The 21,371-nt window shown below is 48.6% G+C and overlaps 1 protein-coding gene across 3 annotated transcripts in view; it reads left to right on the forward strand.

Annotated features, from left to right (window-relative positions):
• The window catches only part of LOC134980676 (cholesterol 24-hydroxylase-like), a 256,343-nt gene that overhangs the window by 177,718 nt on the left and 57,254 nt on the right, over positions 1-21,371 (forward strand). For all 3 annotated transcript variants that reach the window (XM_063947596.1, XM_063947597.1, XM_063947595.1), the window contains exon 5: positions 19,302-19,388. In XM_063947596.1, coding sequence (XP_063803666.1) covers positions 19,302-19,388 — 87 coding nt within the window. The remainder of the gene's footprint in view (positions 1-19,301; positions 19,389-21,371) is intronic.

Below are 21,371 nucleotides of genomic sequence, written 5' to 3' on the forward strand. Positions count from 1 at the left end.
AGAGGGGACAACAGGCACAGGAGAAAACATTGCATCAACAGAAATGGGGGGGAACAGGCGGGAGGGGGGGAAAAAGCACCAACGCTCGGCGGAGGGGGGCCGGCGGAGGGGGGCCAGCGGGACGCGGCGAGAGAGGACCCCCCACAGAGGGGGACGAAGGGCGTGGGGGAAGGCAGACCCAACCCCCGTCGCGCCACCCACGGTGTAGGCAGGAAGCCACGCAGGAGGTGGAAGGTGCCCGGCCGACACATGAAATGCCGACGGGACCAGTTGGAACGGAGTAGGAGCGAGGGGCGGCTGCCAAAAATGGGCCAACGGGTTCATCCCAGCCGGGGAGGACTCGTTATACGAGCCCGCAAAGGCAGGGGGGAGGGGATCGCAAGCCGGGGGCCACTGGCCGACCACGTGGGTAGGACGCCCGCGGCCGAGCTGGCACCATACGGGTAAAAGTGCAGTGAAGACTAAAACGGGAGGCCCGAGAAAGGCGCTCCGGAGGACGCGGGTAACGCCTGCGCAACTGGCCAGGGAAGGCCACCGGGAAAAAACTGAACCCAGCACCGGAGCTGCCCGGGGGGCCCCCGACGCGGCAACCCGCGAAAACCCCACTCCCTGTAGTGCACTGGGGCCCGCCCTCACTACGCCATCCCCAACCATATATACGGGGGAAAACGGACCCCCGCAGGGGAGAGCCCATCCCCAGCCGCCCGCGTAACAGAGGGCACAGGGTCTCCCTGTAAACCCAAAACATATTGCCCCCCCGTCAGTGTGTGCCCCCACTCGCCCCCTGCAGCCCGCCCGCTGACGCCAGGCACCACGTGGGCGCCCGCGCCGCTGGCCGGAGCCGCCGGCGGGAGGGGAAGGGGAGCCGAGCCGCAGCTAGTAGCGCCGGGCGAGAGAGCCGCCCGGCGCATGGAGGTCTCCGGGGACGCCTGCGGCCGCGGACCGGCCGAGACGTCCTCCGCAGCTGCATGTCCCGTGCGGCCGCCGGACCCGCGATCACCACTGGCAGGGGCGCGGGCCGCAGCGGCCCGACCCCGCAGCGATGCTGCGACCGCCGGGATCAACCTACGTGGGGCCACACTCTGGAATCGCGGGCGTGGGGTGCCCGCGGCTTCCACGAGGCGGCGGGAGGGGGGGGCAGATCGGCGGGGACGCGGTATCCTAAGGCAGCAGCAAATGGGGCACAGCAGCAGGGGAATGCACCAAGCAGCAGGGGAATCCTTAATAAAACAGTAGCACAGCAACTAAACCTCAACTTATAAAACAAAGGGGGACAAAAACGAGCACAATGGAAGACAAATGTAATATACTCATCCTTCCTGGGCCATACAATAAATGGCAAGAGGAAGTCTGAGGCACATGACCCTGCCCTATATACTATCCTGAGACCAACCCCTTAAAGCTTGACGGACAACCCTCTGATCCTATAGTAAAAAACCACCAGAAACATGATCTGCCTAGCAACTGCTTAGTCATAAACAACCAATCACCAAAAGTTGGGCTCTTATATGGCCTCAGGCTTATGCAGCCTTCAGCTAATCAAATCACCTAAGAGCAGGTGGGTGGAATGCTAGTCAGGACAGTCTCTGCCTTCCAGTGTGCATGATGGCCCTCATTCCGAGTTGTTCGCTCGCCAACGGGCCGGGGGGAAGAGCCTGGAGCCCGATGCCCGGGGATGCCGACGCGGGAACCTAACCAGCGAGTGACCGGGACCCAAAAGAAAACGCCCCCCTTGCGAGATCCCCTGCCGGGGAACCCAGCACCGGAGCTGCCCGGGGGGCCCCGACGCGGCAGCCCGCGAAAACCCCACTCCCTGTAGTGCACTGGGGCCCGCCCTCACTACGCCATCCCCAACCATATATACGGGGGAAAACGGACCCCCCGCAGGGGAGAGCCCATCCCCAGCCGCCCGCGTAACAGAGAGCACAGGGTCTCCCTGTAAACCCAAAACATATTGCCCCCCCGTCAGTGTGTGCCCCCCCTCGCCCCCTGCAGCCCGCCCGCGAACATTGCGCATGCGCAGTTTGCGACTAATTGCTCCGATGCGAAGAAAAATAACGAGCGAACAACTCGGAATGAGGGCCTATATACACACATACAGAGGAAAAGGGGGTGGGGAGCTGGATTGCACACCCTAATTTTAAACATAAAGAGGTACTACAATGCTGAGACTTTTAGTGCCACAATGGTGCACACTCTAAGCACTATTAATACTGACAATCAAAACAATTAGAATAACCTCTACAATTACAATTAACATGGTGTACAAATAAGATTCTTAGCCAGAGGCGTAACTAGGGTTTTCGGAGCCCAGGGCAAGATGAAGAGTGGTGCCAAACACCCCACCCCCCCACCCCCCACACAAAAAGAAAAAAACACCACAAAATGAAGTATGTGTGCGCGCATGTGGCCACATACCAGAAGGTGCATGGCCACTGAAAATGGGGCATGCCAACATGACTATCACCTACCCGCCTCTCCGCACGCTATCACCTACCCTTGTGTCATCTCTCAGCACACTTTTGTTCAATTTTTGCACAGTACGCATGCAGAGTCCCCTTTTTACACAGTATGCACGCGGAGTCCCATTTTTACACAGTACACAGTGCCAGATACACAATTGCCCCACAGTGCCAGATACACAATTGCCCCACAGTGCCAGATACATATTGCCCCACAGTGCCAGATATACATTGCCCCACAGTGCCAGATACATATTGCCCCACAGTGCCAGATACATATTGCCCCACAGTGCCAGATACACAGTGCCCCACAGTGCCAGATACACAGTGCCCCACAGTGCCAGATACACAGTGCCCACAGTGCCAGATACACAGTGCCCACAGTGCCAGATATATATAGCCCCACAGTGCCAGATACACAGTGCCCCACAGTGCCAGATACACAGTGCCCCACAGTGCCAGATACACAGTGCCCCACAGTGCCAGATACACAGTGCCCCACAGTGTCAGATACATATTGCCCCACAGTGCCAGATACATGCCCCCCCCCATCCCGCTGGCTGCTGCTTACTTCAACCAGTATCCCCGCTCACTGTCACCGCTGCCGCTAGCCTCTGCTTCATGCCCCTCAACGCTCCATGAAGTCTGGTCTCCAGCGGTGGCTATCTTAAATGTGGCGCCGGTTTGTTAGCCAATCAGAGCTCGCGGACCTGCAGCCAATCAGGAGCCGGTCCGTAAGCTCTGATTGGCTAATGCCACCGGAGACCAGACAGACACACACTGAGCAGTGAGCACATTGAGGGGTAGGAGAGAGGCTGCGCTCTCCTCCCCTCTCATTGCAGCAGGACGGGGGCGGGTGGGCATGATGCCCTGGCCGCCGGTGGTGCCCCCTCTGCTGGGCCTGCCAAGACTCCCAGGGCGGGATCAGTATGTATTACCACCGGACAGAATCCCGGCGGTTGGAATACCGACACCGGGATCCCAACCTGCACAATCCCGACAGAGGGGCAAGCGCAACGCAGCCCCTTGTATAGTGCCAGTTACATGTAATACCCGCAGTATAGTGCCAGATACACGTAATGCGTCCTGTAGTGCCAGTTACACGTAATGCGTCCTGTAGTGCCAGTAACATGTAATGTGTCCTGTAGAGCCAGTTACACGTAGTGACCCCTGTAGTGCCAGTTACACGTAAAGCGTCCTATAGTGCCAGTTACACATAATGTGTTCTGTAGTGCCACTTACAAGTAATTCATCCTGTAGTGCCAGTTACACATAATGCATCCTGTAGTGTGTTCTGTAGTGCGACTTACAAGTAATGCGTCCTGTAGTGCCAGTTACACATAATGCATCCTGTAGTGCCAGTTATATGTAATGCATCCTGTAGGGCCAGTTACAAGTAATGCGTCCTGTAGTGCCTGTTATGCGTAGTGCCCCCTGTAGTGCCAGTTACATGTATTGCGTCCTGTAGTTCCACTTACAGTGCATCCTGTAGTGCCAGATACACGTAATGCGTCCTGTAGTGCCAGTTACATGTAATGTGTCCTGTAGAGCCAGTTACACGTAGTGACCCCTGTAGTGCCAGTTACACATAGTGCCCCCTGTTGTGCCAGTTACGTGTAGTGCCCCCTATGGTGCCAGTTACAAATAATGAGTCCTGTAGTGCCCATTATGCATAGTGCCCCCTGTATTGCCAGTTACACGTATTGCGTCCTGTAGTGCCAGTTACACGTAGTGCCCGCTGTAGTGCCAGTTTACACGTAATGCGTCCTGTAGTGCCAGTTACACGTATTTCCAGTTACATGTAATGTGTCCTGCGGTGCCAGTTACACGTAGTGCCCCCTGTAGTGCCAGTTACACGTAATGCGTCCTATAGTGCCAGTTACACGTAATGTGTTCTGTAGTGCCACTTACAAGTAATGCGTCCTGTAGTGCCAGTTACACATAATGCATCCTGTAGTGCCAGTTACACGTAGTGTGTTCTGTAGTGCCACTTACAAGTAATGCGTCCTGTAGTGCCAGTTACACATAATGCATCCTGTAGTGCCAGTTATATGTAATGCGTCCTGTAGGGCCAGTTACAAGTAATGCGTCCTGTAGTGCCTGTTATGCGTAGTGCCCCCTGTAGTGCCAGTTACATGTATTGCGTCCTGTAGTTTCACTTACAGTGCATCCTGTAGTGCCAGATACACGTATTGTGTCTTGTAGTGCCAGTTACACGTAATGCGTCCGGTAGTGCCAGTTACATGTAATGTGTCCTGTAGAGCCAGTTACACGTAGTGACCCCTGTAGTGCCAGTTACACGTAGTGCCCCCTGTAGTGCCAGTTACACATAGTGCCCCCTGTAGTGCCAGTTACACATAGTGCCCCCTGTTGTGCCAGTTACATGTAATGCATCCTGTAGTGCTTGTTACACCTAGTGCCCCCTGTAGTGCCAGTAACGCGTAGTACCCCCTATAGTGCCAGTTACAAGTAATGAGTCCTGTAGTGCCCATTATGCATAGTGCCCCCTGTAATGCCAGTTACACGTATTGCGTCCTGTAGTGCCAGTTACACGTAGTGCCAGCTGTAGTGCCAGTTACACGTAATGCATCCTGTAGTGCCAGTTACACGTATTTCCAGTTACATGTAATGTGAACTGCAGTGCCTGTTACATGTAATGTGTCCTGTAATGCCAGTTACACATAATGCATCCTGAAGTGCCAGTTACACGTAGTGCCCCCTGTAATGCCAGTTACACGTAATGCGTCCTATAGTGCCAGTTACACGTAATGTGTTCTGTAGTGCCACTTACAAGTAATGCATCCTGTAGTGCCAGTTACACATAATGCATCCTGTAGTGCCAGTTACACGTAGTGTGTTCTGTAGTGCCACTTACAAGTAATGCGTCCTATAGTGCCAGTTACACATAATGCATCCTGTAGTGCCAGTTATATGTAATGCATTCTGTAGGGCCAGTCACAAGTAATGCGTCCTGTAGTGCCTGTTATGCGTAGTGCCCCCTGTAGTGCCAGTTACATGTATTGCATCCTGTAGTTCCACTTACAGTGCGTCCTGTAGTGCTAGATACACGTAATGTGTCCTGTAGTGCCAGTGACACGTAATGCGTCCGGTAGTGCCAGTTACATGTAATGTGTCCTGTAGAGCCAGTTACACGTAGTGACCCCTGTAGTGCCAGTGTTAAAGTCGAAAAATATTGTAATGCATATGCCTTTTACTAACCCCATGCACATGCCCGCTGCGCGGGCACTCGCTCTGCCGTGCTTGCGCATATCCGCAACTTGCGTAACGGAGCTTTCCACGGCCATGCGCCTTGGCGCGTGGTATGCGCATTTACGGTAGGGTTTGTGAACGCATAGAGGGTTATTAGAACATTACATATTTAACCCTTATAGTGCACATTGTACACATAGCCCCCTGCACCACATCAGAAAGAAATAGCTGTTTAAAATGATAACAGAACAAAGGGATTCACCTTTACAGGATAGGAGGGGACAGAACAAGGTTACAAGGTGGTGTTTGGTATCCAGCTGTAGGGTATTTTAAGGGAAACATTCTGGTGTTGGTTTGAGGAAAATCGCATGTTCCGGAGGATAGTTAGATGCAGAAGCAGAATATAGGTTTAAACTTTATTTACTGTATATTATGTATGCGGGGGGAATCCAGAGGAGACCACCCACAAGAGCAGTTGGGGAAAGACATCGCCCACCTATTCAAATCCACCTATGACCTCTCCTGTAATGTAAATGACCATCCCTGTGTCCAATGGACAAAGAGATTACAGTATCCATTGTGTTATGTTTTGGATGAAGTGAATAAAGAGAGCCTACAGCAGGCTTAGTCAGACAGAAGGCTCACAACGCTATCTATCAGATGGCGGAGGACCGGACCGGGTTGCGCTTGCGAAACATTCTCACGTATGTACATTCTCTGTAGCCATTATTCTGTTTAGATTTACTTGTTAGCCTGTAGTGTATAAATTGTATTGTTTACCTTTTTGGAATTAATCCACTGAGGCCTTAGAACCCTGTGGTTGCAACTACAAATCAGTGTTGTGTTTTCACTTTCCTGCATGGGCTTTAAAGTAGATTTATCTGTTTAAGGTGTATAAGTATTGATAAGGTGTACGCATTGCGGGTACTTTGTATCGCCAGCGCTACTTAAGGTTTAAAGGTATAACATCATTGCAGTACTTTACTGTTAAGGGTTTAAAGTATTAGCATAACATTACATTGTATCATTAACAAGGTTTAAAGGTTATCAATCTGTGTGTGCGCCCGCTGTGTGTTCTCTGTACACTCAGCGCGGCGTGTGTACGCCAAGTGCGTACCACGTGCAGGACTCTGTACGCATATAGCGTACAAAGTGCGTAGCACGTGCATATTAGTCTAGCGGCCATAGCGGCTCCATGGTAATAGTGTATTTAAAGGTATAGCTTTGCGGTCTAAGATAATATCAACATTATCACCAGTTACACGTAGTGCCCCCTGTAGTGCCAGTTACACGTAGTGCCCCCTGTAGTGCCAGTTACACAGTGCCCCCTGTTGTGCCAGTTACATGTAATGCATCCTGTAGTGCCTGTTACACCTAGTGTCCCCTGTAGTGCCAGTTACGCGTAGTACCCCCTATAGTGCCAGTTACAAGTAATGAGTCCTGTAGTGCCCATTATGCATAGTGCCCCCTGTATTGCCAGTTACACGTATTGCGTCCTGTAGTGCCAGTTACACGTAGTGCCCGCTGTAGTGCCAGTTACACGTAATGCGTCCTGTAGTGCCAGTTACACGTATTTCCAGTTACATGTAATGTGTCCTGCAGTGCCTATTACATGTAATGTGTCCTGTAATGCCAGTAACACAATGCATCCTGAAGTGCCAGTTACACGTAGTGCCAGTTACACGTAATGCGTCCTATAGTGCCAGTTACACGTAATGTGTTCTGTAGTGCCACTTACAAGTAATGCCAGTTACACATAATGCATCCTGTAGTGCCAGTTACACAATGCATCCTGTAGTGCCAGTTACACATAATGCATCCTGTAGTGCCAGTTACACATAATGCATCCTGTAGTGTGTTCTGTAGTGCCACTTACAAGTAATGCGTCCTGTAGTGCCAGTTACACATAATGCATCCTGTAGTGCCAGTTATATGTAATGCATTCTGTAGGGCCAGTTACAAGTAATGCGTCCTGTAGTGCCTGTTATGCGTAGTGCCCCTGTAGTGCCAGTTACATGTATTGCGTCCTGTAGTTCCACTTACAGTGCATCCTGTAGTGCCAGTTACACGTAGTGCATCCTGTAGTGCCACTTACAAGTAATGCGTCCTGTAGTGCCAGTTACACATAATGCATCCTGTAGTGCCAGTTATATGTAATGTATTCTGTAGGGCCAGTTACAAGTAATGCGTCCTGTAGTGCCTGTTATGCGTAGTGCCCCCTGTAGTGCCAGTTACATGTATTGCGTCGTGTAGTGCCAGTTACACGTAATGCGTCCTGTACTGCCAGTTACACGTAATGCGTCCTGTACTGCCAGTTACACGTAATGCATCCTGTAGTGCTTGTTACAAGTAATTCATCCTGTAGTGCCAGTTACACGTAATGCGTCCTGTTGTGTCAGTTACGTGTAGTGCGTCCTGTAGTGTTAGTTAAGTGTAGTGCCCCCTGTAGTGCCAGTTACATGTATTGCGTCCTGTAGTGCCTCCCCTGCCTGCACGTCCCTGCTGTTAAGTAATTACAGAGTGTCTGTGTGTGAACCCAACCTTGTGTGAGTACAACACGCTTTAAGTTTTGCTGAAATTTCTAGTATTAACAGCCTTTAATAAATCCTGGATAAGTTATTATGGTTAAAAAACATAGCAATGATGTAAAGTCCAGAGATAGTCCAGGTTAGATATTACTATTACTGACTAGAGATGAGCGCCGGAAATTTTTCGGGTTTTGTGTTTTGGTTTTGGGTTCGGTTCCGCGGCCGTGTTTTGGGTTCGACCGCGTTTTGGCAAAACCTAACCGAATTTTTTTTGTCGGATTCGGGTGTGTTTTGGATTCGGGTATTTTTTTCCAAAAAACCTAAAAAACAGCTTAAATCATAGAATTTGGGGGTCATTTTGATCCCAAAGTATTATTAACCTCAAAAACCATCATTTCCACTCATTTGCAGTCTATTCTGAATACCTCACACCTCACAATATTATTTTTAGTCCTAAAATTTGCACCGAGGTCGCTGGATGACTAAGCTAAGCGACCCTAGTGGCCGACACAAACACCTGGCCCATCTAGGAGTGGCACTGCAGTGTCACGCAGGATGTCCCTTCCAAAAAACCCTCCCCAAACAGCACATGACGCAAAGAAAAAAAGAGGCGCAATGAGGTAGCTGTGTGAGTAAGATAAGCGACCCTAGTGGCCGACACAAACACCGGGCCCATCTAGGAGTGTCACTGCAGTGTCACGCAGGATGTCCCTTCCAAAAAACCCTCCCCAAACAGCACATGACGCAAAGAAAAAAAGAGGCGCAATGAGGTAGCTGTGTAAGATAAGCGACCCTAGTGGCCGACACAAACACCGGGCCCATCTAGGAGTGTCACTGCAGTGTCACGCAGGATGTCCCTTCCAAAAAACCCTCCCCAAAAAGTACATGACGCAAAGAAAAAAAGAGGCGCAATGAGGTAGCTGTGTGAGTAAGATAAGCGACCCTAGTGGCCGACACAAACACCGGGCCCATCTAGGAGTGGCACTGCAGTGTCACGCAGGATGTCCCTTCCAAAAAACCCTCCCCAAACAGCACATGACGCAAAGAAAAAAAGAGGCGCAATGAGGTAGCTGTGTGAGTAAGATAAGCGACCCTAGTGGCCGACACAAACACCGGGCCCATCTAGGAGTGTCACTGCAGTGTCACGCAGGATGTCCCTTCCAAAAAACCCTCCCCAAACAGCACATGACGCAAAGAAAAAAAGAGGCGCAATGAGGTAGCTGTGTGAGTAAGATAAGCGACCCTAGTGGCCGACACAAACACCGGGCCCATCTAGGAGTGTCACTGAGATGTAGTATGTATAAAGAAGAAAGAAAAAAAAAACCACGGGTAGGTGGTATACAATTATGGATGGACTGCCGAGTGCCGACACAGAGGTAGCTACAGCCGTGGACTACCGTACTGTACTGTGTCTGCTGCTAATATAGACTGGATGATAATGAGATGTAGTATGTATAAAGAAGAAAGAAAAAAAAAACCACGGGTAGGTGGTATACAATTATGGATGGACTGCCGAGTGCCGACACAGAGGTAGCTACAGCCGTGGACTACCGTACTGTACTGTGTCTGCTGCTAATATAGACTGGTTGATAATGAGATGTAGTATGTATAAAGAAGAAAGAAAAAAAAAACCACGGGTAGGTGGTATACAATTATGGATGGACTGCCGAGTGCCGACACAGAGGTAGCTACAGCCGTGGACTACCGTACTGTACTGTGTCTGCTGCTAATATAGACTGGATGATAATGAGATGTAGTATGTATAAAGAAGAAAGAAAAAAAAAACCACGGGTAGGTGGTATACAATTATGGATGGACTGCCGAGTGCCGACACAGAGGTAGCTACAGCCGTGGACTACCGTACTGTACTGTGTCTGCTGCTAATATAGACTGGATGATAATGAGATGTAGTATGTATGTATAAAGAAGAAAAAAAAAACCACGGGTAGGTGGTATACAATTATGGATGGACTGCCGAGTGCCGACACAGAGGTAGCTACAGCCGTGAACTACCGTACTGTGTCTGCTGCTAATATAGACTGGTTGATAATGAGATGTAGTATGTATAAAGAAGAAAGAAAAAAAAACCACGGGTAGGTGGTATACAATTATGGATGGACTGCCGAGTGCCGACACAGAGGTAGCTACAGCCGTGGACTACCGTACTGTACTGTGTCTGCTGCTAATATAGACTGGTTGATAATGAGATGTAGTATGTATAAAGAAGAAAGAAAAAAAAAACCACGGGTAGGTGGTATACAATTATGGATGGACTGCCGAGTGCCGACACAGAGGTAGCTACAGCCGTGAACTACCGTACTGTGTCTGCTGCTAGTATAGACTGGATGATAAATAATGATATAAAAAATATATATATATCACTACTGCAGCCGGACAGGTATATATTATATAATGACGGACCTGCTGGACACTGTCTGTCAGCAGAATGAGTTTTTTAATTTTTATAGAATAAAAAAACACCACACAAGTCACACGACGAGTGTACTTTTTCAGGCAGACATTCAATCACAATATATATACTATACTGGTGGTCAGTGTGGTCAGGTCACTGGTCACAGTGGTCAGTGGTCAGTCACACTGGCAGTGGCACTCTGGCAGCAAAAGTGTGCACTGTTTAATATGTACTCCTGGCTCCTGCTATAACCTATAACTGCTCCCCAGTCTCCCCCACAATTAAGCTGTGTGAGCACAGTCAGATATTATACATAGATGATGCAGCACACTGGGCTGAGCACAGATATGGTATGTGAGTGTGACTGAGTCACTGTGTATCGTTTTTTTCAGGCAGAGAACAAGAACAGAACGGATTATTAAATAATAATAAATTATAAAACTGCACTGGTGGTCAGGTCACTGGTCATCAGTCACTAGTATAACTCCTCCTAAGCTCCAGTAAGTAAATGAAGTGTCTCACTCTCACTCTCCTATCTATTTTAATTTCTAAACGGAGAGGACGCCAGCCACGTCCTCTCCCTATCAATCTCAATGCACGTGTGAAAATGGCCGCGACGCGCGGCTCCTTATATAGAATCCGAGTCTCGCGATAGAATCCGAGCCTCGCGAGAATCCGACAGCGTGATGATGACGTTCGGGCGCGCTCGGGTTAACCGAGCAAGGCGGGAAGATCCGAGTCGCTCGGACCCGTGTAAAAAAACATGAAGTTCGGGCGGGTTCGGATTCAGAGAAACCGAACCCGCTCATCTCTATTACTGAGCACTGGAAAATAGTTCAGAGAATGTCCTGATATTGCTAGCTATCACAATGCAATAATCACACACACATGAGACTTGCCGGTAATAAGGAGTCCAAAGATCATCACTATTGCACATAGCATTTTAATGAGTGCAGTTCCAAAATTCAGGATGAGATCAGAGGTTCTGTTTGGTTGACCTGCACCAATAGATTTCCTCAGGACAACAAATGCAACATGGAGATGGGTGGTTCTGGCGCTTCATGAGTCTGTGTGTATTCAATGAGGCGTCACTCGATGGAAATATAGAATAAATAAACAGGACAAAATATATAATGCACACTGTAGTATAATATGACACTGTTAAATAAAAATGAAAACGACTCTCTTGGGATTATACAATATACAGACCTGGAACAGTTACACTGATGTCCTCCGGTGGTTGCATAACCATCAGATGGTGATCGCCCGAGCTGCAGGTACACTTCCCTGGTGCTACTCATCTGTTCAGTTAAGGATGTTTGGGAACTTTCTTCAGTAATCCTCTTTCAGGATGCAGTTAATTTGCCCATGGTCGGGATCCTTGCAGTCAGGGTACCGACGCCGGAATCCCGACCACGATGCCGACAGCCGGAATCCCAGCTTACAGGGGCTATTCCCACTCGTGTGTGTCCACGACACCCATAGAGTGGGAATAGAACATGTGGCTAGCACAGCGTGGCGAGCGTAGAGAGCCAACAAGGGGACTCTTTCTGCTCGCCCCATGCTGCCGGCATACTGATGGCTGGAATGCCGTTGTCGGTATACTGACGGCCGGCATCCCGAACGTCGGTATATCATACTGATCCCCTCTTTCAGTGTCATATAGTTAAATGGGATTTCATAGATTGCCAGACACCGTGTACGTCAATGGTAAAGATGGTATTGAAAAATACAGGAGAATTGTTATACTCACCTGTTTTGTATTAATAAAGCACTTTGGACACTTACTTCAAATTACCAAAGTCTGTTGGTTATTAATACCAAAACCTGCGTCCAAGAATGTTTATTGGAAAAGGATGTGCTACTACTGCATAAAAACTGCTTAAAAGATTTAAAAAAAAACCTTTATTTACATTTTTTAGATTTTTAGAAAAATACAAAATTAATTAGCACTTAAGAAAATAGGATTTTAATTACCTACTGGTAAATCCTTTTCTCGTAGTCCGTAGAGGATACTGGGGTCCATTTAGTACCATGGGGTATATATGAGACCACTAGGAGCCATGAACACTTTATGAATTTGATAGTGTGGGCTGGCTCCTCCCTTTATGCCCCTCCTACCAGACTCAGTCTAGGAAAGTGTGCCCTATGAGACAGACATACATTGAGAGAAGGATAGATAAGGATAGTGGTGAGATTCCGAACCAGCATACACAACAAGAGGAACGCCATGCTAACCAAACTTGAAACAGGAACAGCAATGGCTGAACCAACATTACTTAACCAAGTAACAGTGCAGGAAGAACGAAGCACCGGGCGGGCGCCCAGTATCCACTGCGGACTACGAAAAAAGGATTTACCGGCAGGTAATTAAATTCCTATTTTCTCTTACGTCCTAGAGGATACTGGGGTCCACATTAGTACCATGGGGATGTACCAAAGCTCCCAAACCGGGTGGGAGACTGCTGAAGTTCCTGCAGAACTGATTGACCAAACTGAAGGTCCTCAGAGGCCAAAGTATCGAACTTGTAGAACTTAGCAAACGTGTTCGAACCTGACCAAGTAGCTGCTCGGCAGAGCTGTAAAGCCGAGACACCCCGGGCAGCCGCCCTGGAGGAACCCACCGACCTAGTAGAGTGGGAGTGTCCAGGTTTTGGACATGGCAAACCTGCCCTGGAATAAGCATACTGGATAGTAAGCCTGATCCAGCGTGCAATGGACTGCTTTGAAGCGGGACACCCAATTTTATTGGGATCATATAGAACAAACAGCGAGTCAAATTTTCTGTGACGAGCTGTTCGCTTTACATACACCTTCAAAGCCCTCAAAACATCCATAGACTTTGAAGTAGCAGAGGTGTCTGTAACAACCGGAACCACAGTTCAGCTCTGTCCTCATGGAAAATTAAATAGGGACTTTTGTGAGACGAAGCCCCCAGCTGAGACACATGTCTTGCTGAAGCCAAGGCCAACAGTGTGATGGTCTTCCACGTAAGATATTTTACATCCACCTCCTGTAACGGTTCAAACCAGTCTGATTGGAGGAACTGCAGCACCATATTGAGATCCCAAGGTGCCGTGGGAGGCACAAAAGGAGGTTGGATGTGCAGAACACCTTTCAAGAAAGTCTGGATCTCAGGGAGAGAAGACAATTGTCTTTGAAAGAAAATGGACAAGGCCGAAATCTGGACTTTTATGGAGTCCAGATGTAGGCCCACATCCACACCTGCTTGCAGATAAACAGGAAACGTCCGAGATGAAATTCCACCGCAGAATAATTTCTGCTCTCACACCAAGAGATGTATTTCCAAATATGATGGTAATGCTTAGATGTTACCCCCTTCCTGGCTTGGATCATAGTTGGGATAACCTTGCTAGGGATCCCTTTCCTGGCTAGAATTAGCTGTTCAACTTCCATGCCATCAAATGTAGCCGCAGTATGTCCTGATAGACAAACGGGCCCTGTTGTAGAAGATCCTCGCGAAGAGGTAGAGGCCACGGATCTTTGAGGAGCATCTCCAGAAGGTCCGCGTACCAGGCCCTTCTTGGCCAGTCTGGAGCAATGAGTATTGCTTGAACCTTTTCCCTTTTTATTTGCTTTAGAATTCTTGGGATCAGAGGAAGTGGAGGAAATGCATACACCCTCTGATAGACCCATGGAGTCGTCAGGGCATCTACCGCCACCACCTGTGGGTCTATCGCCTGAACTTCTTGTTGAGACGAGAGGTCATCATGTTGATCTGTGGATATCCCCATCAATGTGTCAAGCACCTGAACACTTCCGGGTGAAGGCCCCACTCCCCCGGGTGCAGGTCGTGTCTGTTGAGGAAGTCTGCTTCCCAGTTGTCTACTCCCAGAATGAAGACCGCTGACAACACCACAGCGTTTCTTTCTGCCCATAGGAGAATTCTTGTAATCTCTGACATTGCTGCTCTGCTTTTCGTTCCGCCCTGTCTGTTTATGTACATCACCGCCATCACATTGTCTGACTGGACCTGAATGGCCCAATCTTGAAGAAGATGTGAGGCCTGCAGAAGTGTGTTGTATATGGCCCTGAGTTCCAGAATGTTGATTGGAAGGATGACTTCCTGACTTGACCATCTCCTATGAAACTGCACCCCCTGAGTGACTACTCCCCAACCTCTGAGGCTTGCGTCTGTGGTTAACAGAATCCAGTTCTGAATTCCGAGCCTGCGACCCTCGACGAGGTGAGAAGTCTGTAGCCACCACAGAAGGGGGATCCTGGCTTTTGGCAACAGACGGATCCTCTAGTGCATGTGAAGATGCAATCCGGACCATTTGTCCAACAGATCAAGCTGGAAGGGCCTTGCGTGAAACCTTCCGTATTGAAGAGCCTCGTAAGAGGCCACCATTTTCCCCAGAAGGCGATTGCAAAGATGCATCGATACCCAGGTTGGCTTCAGGACATCCCGAACCATAGACTGGATTACCCAACCTTTTCCAACGGAAGGAACACTTTCTGCGACTCTCTGTCCAGTATCATTCCCAGGAATGGAAGCCTCCATGTTGACTCTAGGTGAGATTTCAGAAGGCTCAGAATCCACCCGTGATCCTGGAGGAGTTTGGTTGAGAGACCAATTCTGTGCAGCAACCTTTCCCTGGACGGTGCTTTTATCAGGAGATCATCCAGGTATGGAATTATGTTCACTCCCTGTTTGCGGAGTAGAAACATCATCTCTGCCATCACCTTGGTGAACACCCTCGGTGCCTGGAGAGACCAAATGGCAGGGCCTGGAACTGGTAGTGACAGTCCTGCAGTGCAAACCGTAGGTAAGCCTGATGAAACGGCCAGATCGGAATGTGACGGTACGCATCCTCGATATCCAGAGACACTAGGAATTCCCCCTCTTCCAGACCTGAGATTACCGCTCTCAGAGACTCCATCTTGAACTTGAACACTCGTAAGTACGGGTTCAACGACTTGAGGTTCAGAATCGACCTTACCGAACCCTCCGGCTTTGGTACTACAAACAGGTTGGAATAGTACCCCTTGTTTTGCAGATGAGGTGGAACTGGAACAATGACTTGAGTCTGCACCAGTTTTTGAATGGCATGCTGTAAAGTTATACTTGCCTCTTGTGAAACTGGTAAGCCTGATTTGAAGAATCTGTGAGGTGGGAGCTGTTGGAACTCCAGTCTGTAGCCCTGGGAAATAAGATCTATGACCCATGGATCCTGGCACAAACTTGACCAGATCTGACTTATGAATTGTAGTCGGGCTCCCACCTGACAGCCTTCCAGGCATTGCGGTCCACCGTCATGCTAAAGGCTTTGAGGAAGCAGAGCCCGAGCTCTGTTCCTGAGCGCCGGCAGCTGCTGGTTTGCATGTTTTACCTCTTGTGCCGCTGGAGGACGTAGAAGCACCTCTGGATTTGCCCTTGAACTTGGCCGTCCGAAAGGACTGCAACTTAGAAGCTGAATAAGTCTTCTTGGTTGGGTGGGCTGCAGAAGGAAGATACGTAGACTTATCCGCAGTAGCTTTGGAGATCCATTTGTCTAGTTCATCTCCAAACAAGGCCTCTCCTGTGAATGGTAGGCCTTCCACGCCTTCCCTGGAATCCATGTCAGCAGTCTACTGGCGTAGCCACAAGCCTCTGCATGCCGACACTGCCATAGCGGTGGTGCATGCGTTAAGCAAGCCTATTTCTTTTATGGCTTCCACCATAAAGTTCGCAGAGTCCTGTATATGCTGCAGGAGTAAAACAACATTCCCCCAGGCAAGGAATCTAACCTCTCAATTAGGTTACCTGACCATTTAGCGATGGCTTTTGTGAGCCACGCACAAGCAATAGCGGGTCTTTGGGCCACCCCAGCAGCTGTGTACAATGATTATTAGTCTCAAATTTACGATCAGCCGTGTCTATTAGGAAGGCTGCACCAGGAACAGGCAATACAATCTTTCGTGACAGCCTAGAGACTGATGCGTCCACTAACGGTGGATTTTCCCATTTTTCCTATCTTCCAAAGGAAAAGATAAGAGCAACTTTTTAGGGATTTGAAATTTCTTATAAAGGATTAACCCATGGTTCTTCAAACAGGGTATTCAATTACTCTGACGCAGAAAAAGTGACGGAGGACTTCTTTTACATTAAAATAAGATTCCTCACACTCCTCTGACACCATGTCAGGAATATGCAGAACATCTCTGATAGCCTCTATAAGAGCCTCTATTCCCTGTGACAGAGCTGCATCCCACCCCTCCAAATCCACCTCACCCTCCTCCATGTCTGACCTGTCAGCGTCAGACTGCAGAATATGGGCCAGAGATCGCTTTTGCGGACAAATTTGAGGGGATTGAGACGCTGGTTTGGGGACTGAGTCTCTGTTCATAAACTCATCCACAGTCTTTCTTAAGTATTGCGTCTCTTTCTCATTGCAGGACAATTTTGTAGAAATATTGGAAATCAATCCTTTAATGGAATTACAGTAATTCACTCCGGTTCAGCCCCGCTATTCTGTGACGGTGCACTGCCCAGTAGTGAGCCTCCTGGTGAAGAGGAACACTCCGCTGTACAAGAAACACACTCTTTGCCTGACATAATGTAAATGTGACAACACACACACACACACACACACACACACACACACACACACACACACACACACACACACGAAAAGGTTAAGCACAATTAACCCACAGAGAGCCCTTCAGGGAGACACAGAGTTGTTTGGAGCCAGCCCCCACCGTGCTCTTATCGCTAATGCCAAGCTTGGTCGCAGACTAAGTACCCTGATAGGGGACTTAGTACACTAATAATCGCTCCCCCCTTGCTATGACCCCCTGGTACCGCTGAGGTAATCTGCAGTCACTCCGGAGGAACTGCACGTCCCTGTCTGTCAGCGTCTGTGTCCACTGCAGAGGGAAAATGGCACTGGTGAGCTGCTGGATCCGCTGATAGTGAAGCCCCACTTCTTCAATGGCGCACGGTCTTCCCGCTTTTTTTATACTGGCTGAGGTAATCTGGTGCTTTAAATGGAGAGAAAACCGTTTTAAGGCTGTTTTTGCCAGTATGGGTACTGTGTACAGTGTACCGAGATGCAGTTGTGTACTGTGTCTGGAGACGCATTCCGCCACGGTTAGAAGCTGTGAGTCTCCGTAGCCTCGTGCCACCATAATGGCCGGCGTCCCACTAACCGGGACGCCGGCTTAGTACTCACCACTCTTCATTCTTCTGGCTCTGTTAGGGGTGGCGGTGTGCTGCGGGAATGTACACTCGCCGTGTCCTGTCAGCGGTTGGGCCGTTCCTTCCCCTAAGTCCCACGAAGCAGGCAGGCTGGTGCCAACCAACAAACATATAAAATAACAAACATAAAATAAATGCAGAAAACTCTTCAGGAGCTTCCTTCAGCGTGAGCCACTCTTCCGGGCACATTTTCCAAATTGAGTCTGGTAGGAGGGGCATAGAGGGAGGAGCCAGCCCACACTATCAAATTCTTAAAGTGCCCATGGCTCCCAGTGGACCCGTCTATACCCCACGGTACTAAATGGACCCCAGTATCCTCTAGGACGTAAGAGAAAAAGCAGTTAAAAGCGATCAAATGAACTATTACATACTATATAAAGTTACATGTTTCAGGGAACATCTACCCGCTTCCTCGGGTTCTGTTTTGTGTGACATTTGTGTGAGTGTAATGTGTGTGTATCTTGGTATTAGTACAGTTGGTATATATTTGTGTGCCACTGCTGTAGTGTGGGATCTATTAGAGTGGATGATACTCTTACAGAGCTGGTGCTGCCTGGCTGTGTCTTTTTCAGTGCTAGCATACACTATAGTACTGTGTATCTTCAAATTGGCTCTTGCTCCAGTATTTAGGGCGACAGAAAAAAAGTCGGCAGTCAATGGTCAGCCACTATTGGTTGACATGCATTAGGTCGACATGGTCAAAAGGTCGACATGACAATGTTTGACATAGCATATGGTTGACATGAGTTTTTCACAAATATTTTCATTTTTAGAACTTTTTCATACTTCACCATCCACATGGACTAGACTTGGAATGGTAACCTGTTCCGAGGGCAACGGTATAGAAGTGAGGCAACTTGCCCAAAGCATGACGGGTAAAGCGAGACAGGCGAGGGGAAACAGTGCACTAATTGGGGAGTCCATGTGCTCAAACTTAAAAATTGACACACCAAAAACTTTAAAAAAAATCATGTCGACCTTTGTATTTGTTGACCATTTTCACGTCAACCTTTTGCTTTTGTCGACCTTTTTCTCATGTCGTGTTGACCTTTTGGGGTCAACCTACACATTGACCTTTTTACTGTTGACCTAATGATCCATACCTCTTGCTTCCTGTATTCACTTATAGCAATGTCTCACTTCATGTCAGGAATGGTCATATATAAATAATTATATAGATCAGGGCTGGCCAAACCGGTCCTCGAGATCTACCAACAGGTCACGTTTTCCAGGCCTCCTGGAGATCTGTAGAATTGTCAGTTAGGAATGAATGCAGCACATCTTAATTAGTAATGACTACACCTGTGCACCAGCTAGGTAGTCTGGAAAATGTGAACTGTTGGTAGATCTCGAGGACCGGTTTGGCCAGCCCTGATATAGATTGTACAGTAAGATAACAATAATAACTAGGGATTGGTGCAAATTGCATTACATCATTACACATATATTAAACATGTCCATTTGTCTCTTGGCATTATATTCAGGTTCATGGGAAAAGGTTTAGTGACAGATCGAGATAATGATCATTGGCACAAACAGAGGAGGATTATGGACCCGGCATTCAGTAGAACGTAAGTTCTGGCATCTTCAGGATGGATGATGTTTATAATAGAGATGAGCGCCTGAAATTTTTCGGGTTTTGTGTTTTGGTTTTGGGTTCGGTTCCGCGGCCGTGTTTTGGGTTCGAACGCGTTTTGGCAAAACCTCACCGAATTTTTTTTGTCGGATTCGGGTGTGTTTTGGATTCGGGTGTTTTTTTCAAAAAACACTAAAAAACAGCTTAAATCATAGAATTTGGGGGTCATTTTGATCCCAAAGTATTATTAACCTCAAAAACCATAATTTACACTCATTTTCAGTCTATTCTGAATACCTCACACCTCACAATATTATTTTTAGTCCTAAAATTTGCACCGAGGTCGCTGTGTGAGTAAGATAAGCGACCCTAGTGGCCGACGCAAACACCGGGCCCATCTAGGAGTGGCACTGCAGTGTCACGCAGGATGTCCCTTCCAAAAAACCCTCCCCAAACAGCACATGACGCAAAGAAAAAAAGAGGCGCAATGAGGTAGCTGTGTGAGTAAGATTAGCGACCCTAGTGGCCGACACAAACACCGGGCCCATCTAGGAGTGGCACTGCAGTGTCACGCAGGATGGCCCTTCCAAAAAACCCTCCCCAAACAGCACATGACGCAAAGAAAAAAAGAGGCGCAATGAGGTAGCTGTGTGAGTAAGATTAGCGACCCTAGTGGCCGACACAAACACCGGGCCCATCTAGGAGTGGCACTGCAGTGTCACGCAGGATGTCCCTTCCAAAAAACCCTCCCCAAACAGCACATGACGCAAAGAAAAAAAGAGGCGCAATGAGGTAGCTGTGTGAGTAAGATTAGCGACCCTAGTGGCCGACACAAACACCGGGCCCATCTAGGAGTGGCACTGCAGTGTCACGCAGGATGTCCCTTCCAAAAAACCCTCCCCAAACAGCACATGACGCAAAGAAAAAAAGAGGCGCAATGAGGTAGCTGACTGTGTGAGTAAGATTAGCGACCCTAGTGGCCGACACAAACACCGGGCCCATTTAGGAGTGGCACTGCAGTGTCACGCAGGATGTCCCTTCCAAAAAACCCTCCCCAATCAGCACATGATGCAAAGAAAAAGAAAAGAAAAAAGAGGTGCAAGATGGAATTGTCCTTGGGCCCTCCCACCCACCCTTATGTTGTATAAACAAAACAGGACATGCACACTTTAACCAACCCATCATTTCAGTGACAGGGTCTGCCACACGACTGTGACTGATATGACGGGTTGGTTTGGACCCCCCCCAAAAAAGAAGCAATTAATCTCTCCTTGCACAAACTGGCTCTACAGAGGCAAGATGTCCACCTCATCATCACCCTCCGATATATCACCGTGTACATCCCCCTCCTCACAGATTATCAATTCGTCCCCACTGGAATCCACCATCTCAGCTCCCTGTGTACTTTGTGGAGGCAATTGCTGCTGGTCAATGTCTCCGCGGAGGAATTGATTATAATTCATTTTAATGAACATCATCTTCTCCACATTTTCTGGATGTAACCTCGTACGCCGATTGCTGACAAGGTGAGCGGCGGCACTAAACACTCTTTCGGAGTACACACTTGTGGGAGGGCAACTTAGGTAGAATAAAGCCAGTTTGTGCAAGGGCCTCCAAATTGCCTCTTTTTCCTGCCAGTATAAGTACGGACTGTGTGACGTGCCTACTTGGATGCGGTCACTCATATAATCCTCCACCATTCTATCAATGTTGAGAGAATCATATGCAGTGACAGTAGACGACATGTCCGTAATCGTTGTCAGGTCCTTCAGTCCGGACCAGATGTCAGCATCAGCAGTCGCTCCAGACTGCCCTGCATCACCGCCAGCGGGTGGGCTCGGAATTCTGAGCCTTTTCCTCGCACCCCCAGTTGCGGGAGAATGTGAAGGAGGAGATGTTGACAGGTCGCGTTCCGCTTGACTTGACAATTTTGTCACCAGCAGGTCTTTCAACCCCAGCAGACTTGTGTCTGCCGGAA

This window comes from Pseudophryne corroboree, chromosome 12 (assembly GCF_028390025.1).
Source record: "Pseudophryne corroboree isolate aPseCor3 chromosome 12, aPseCor3.hap2, whole genome shotgun sequence".
Classification (NCBI taxonomy): domain Eukaryota; kingdom Metazoa; phylum Chordata; class Amphibia; order Anura; family Myobatrachidae; genus Pseudophryne; species Pseudophryne corroboree.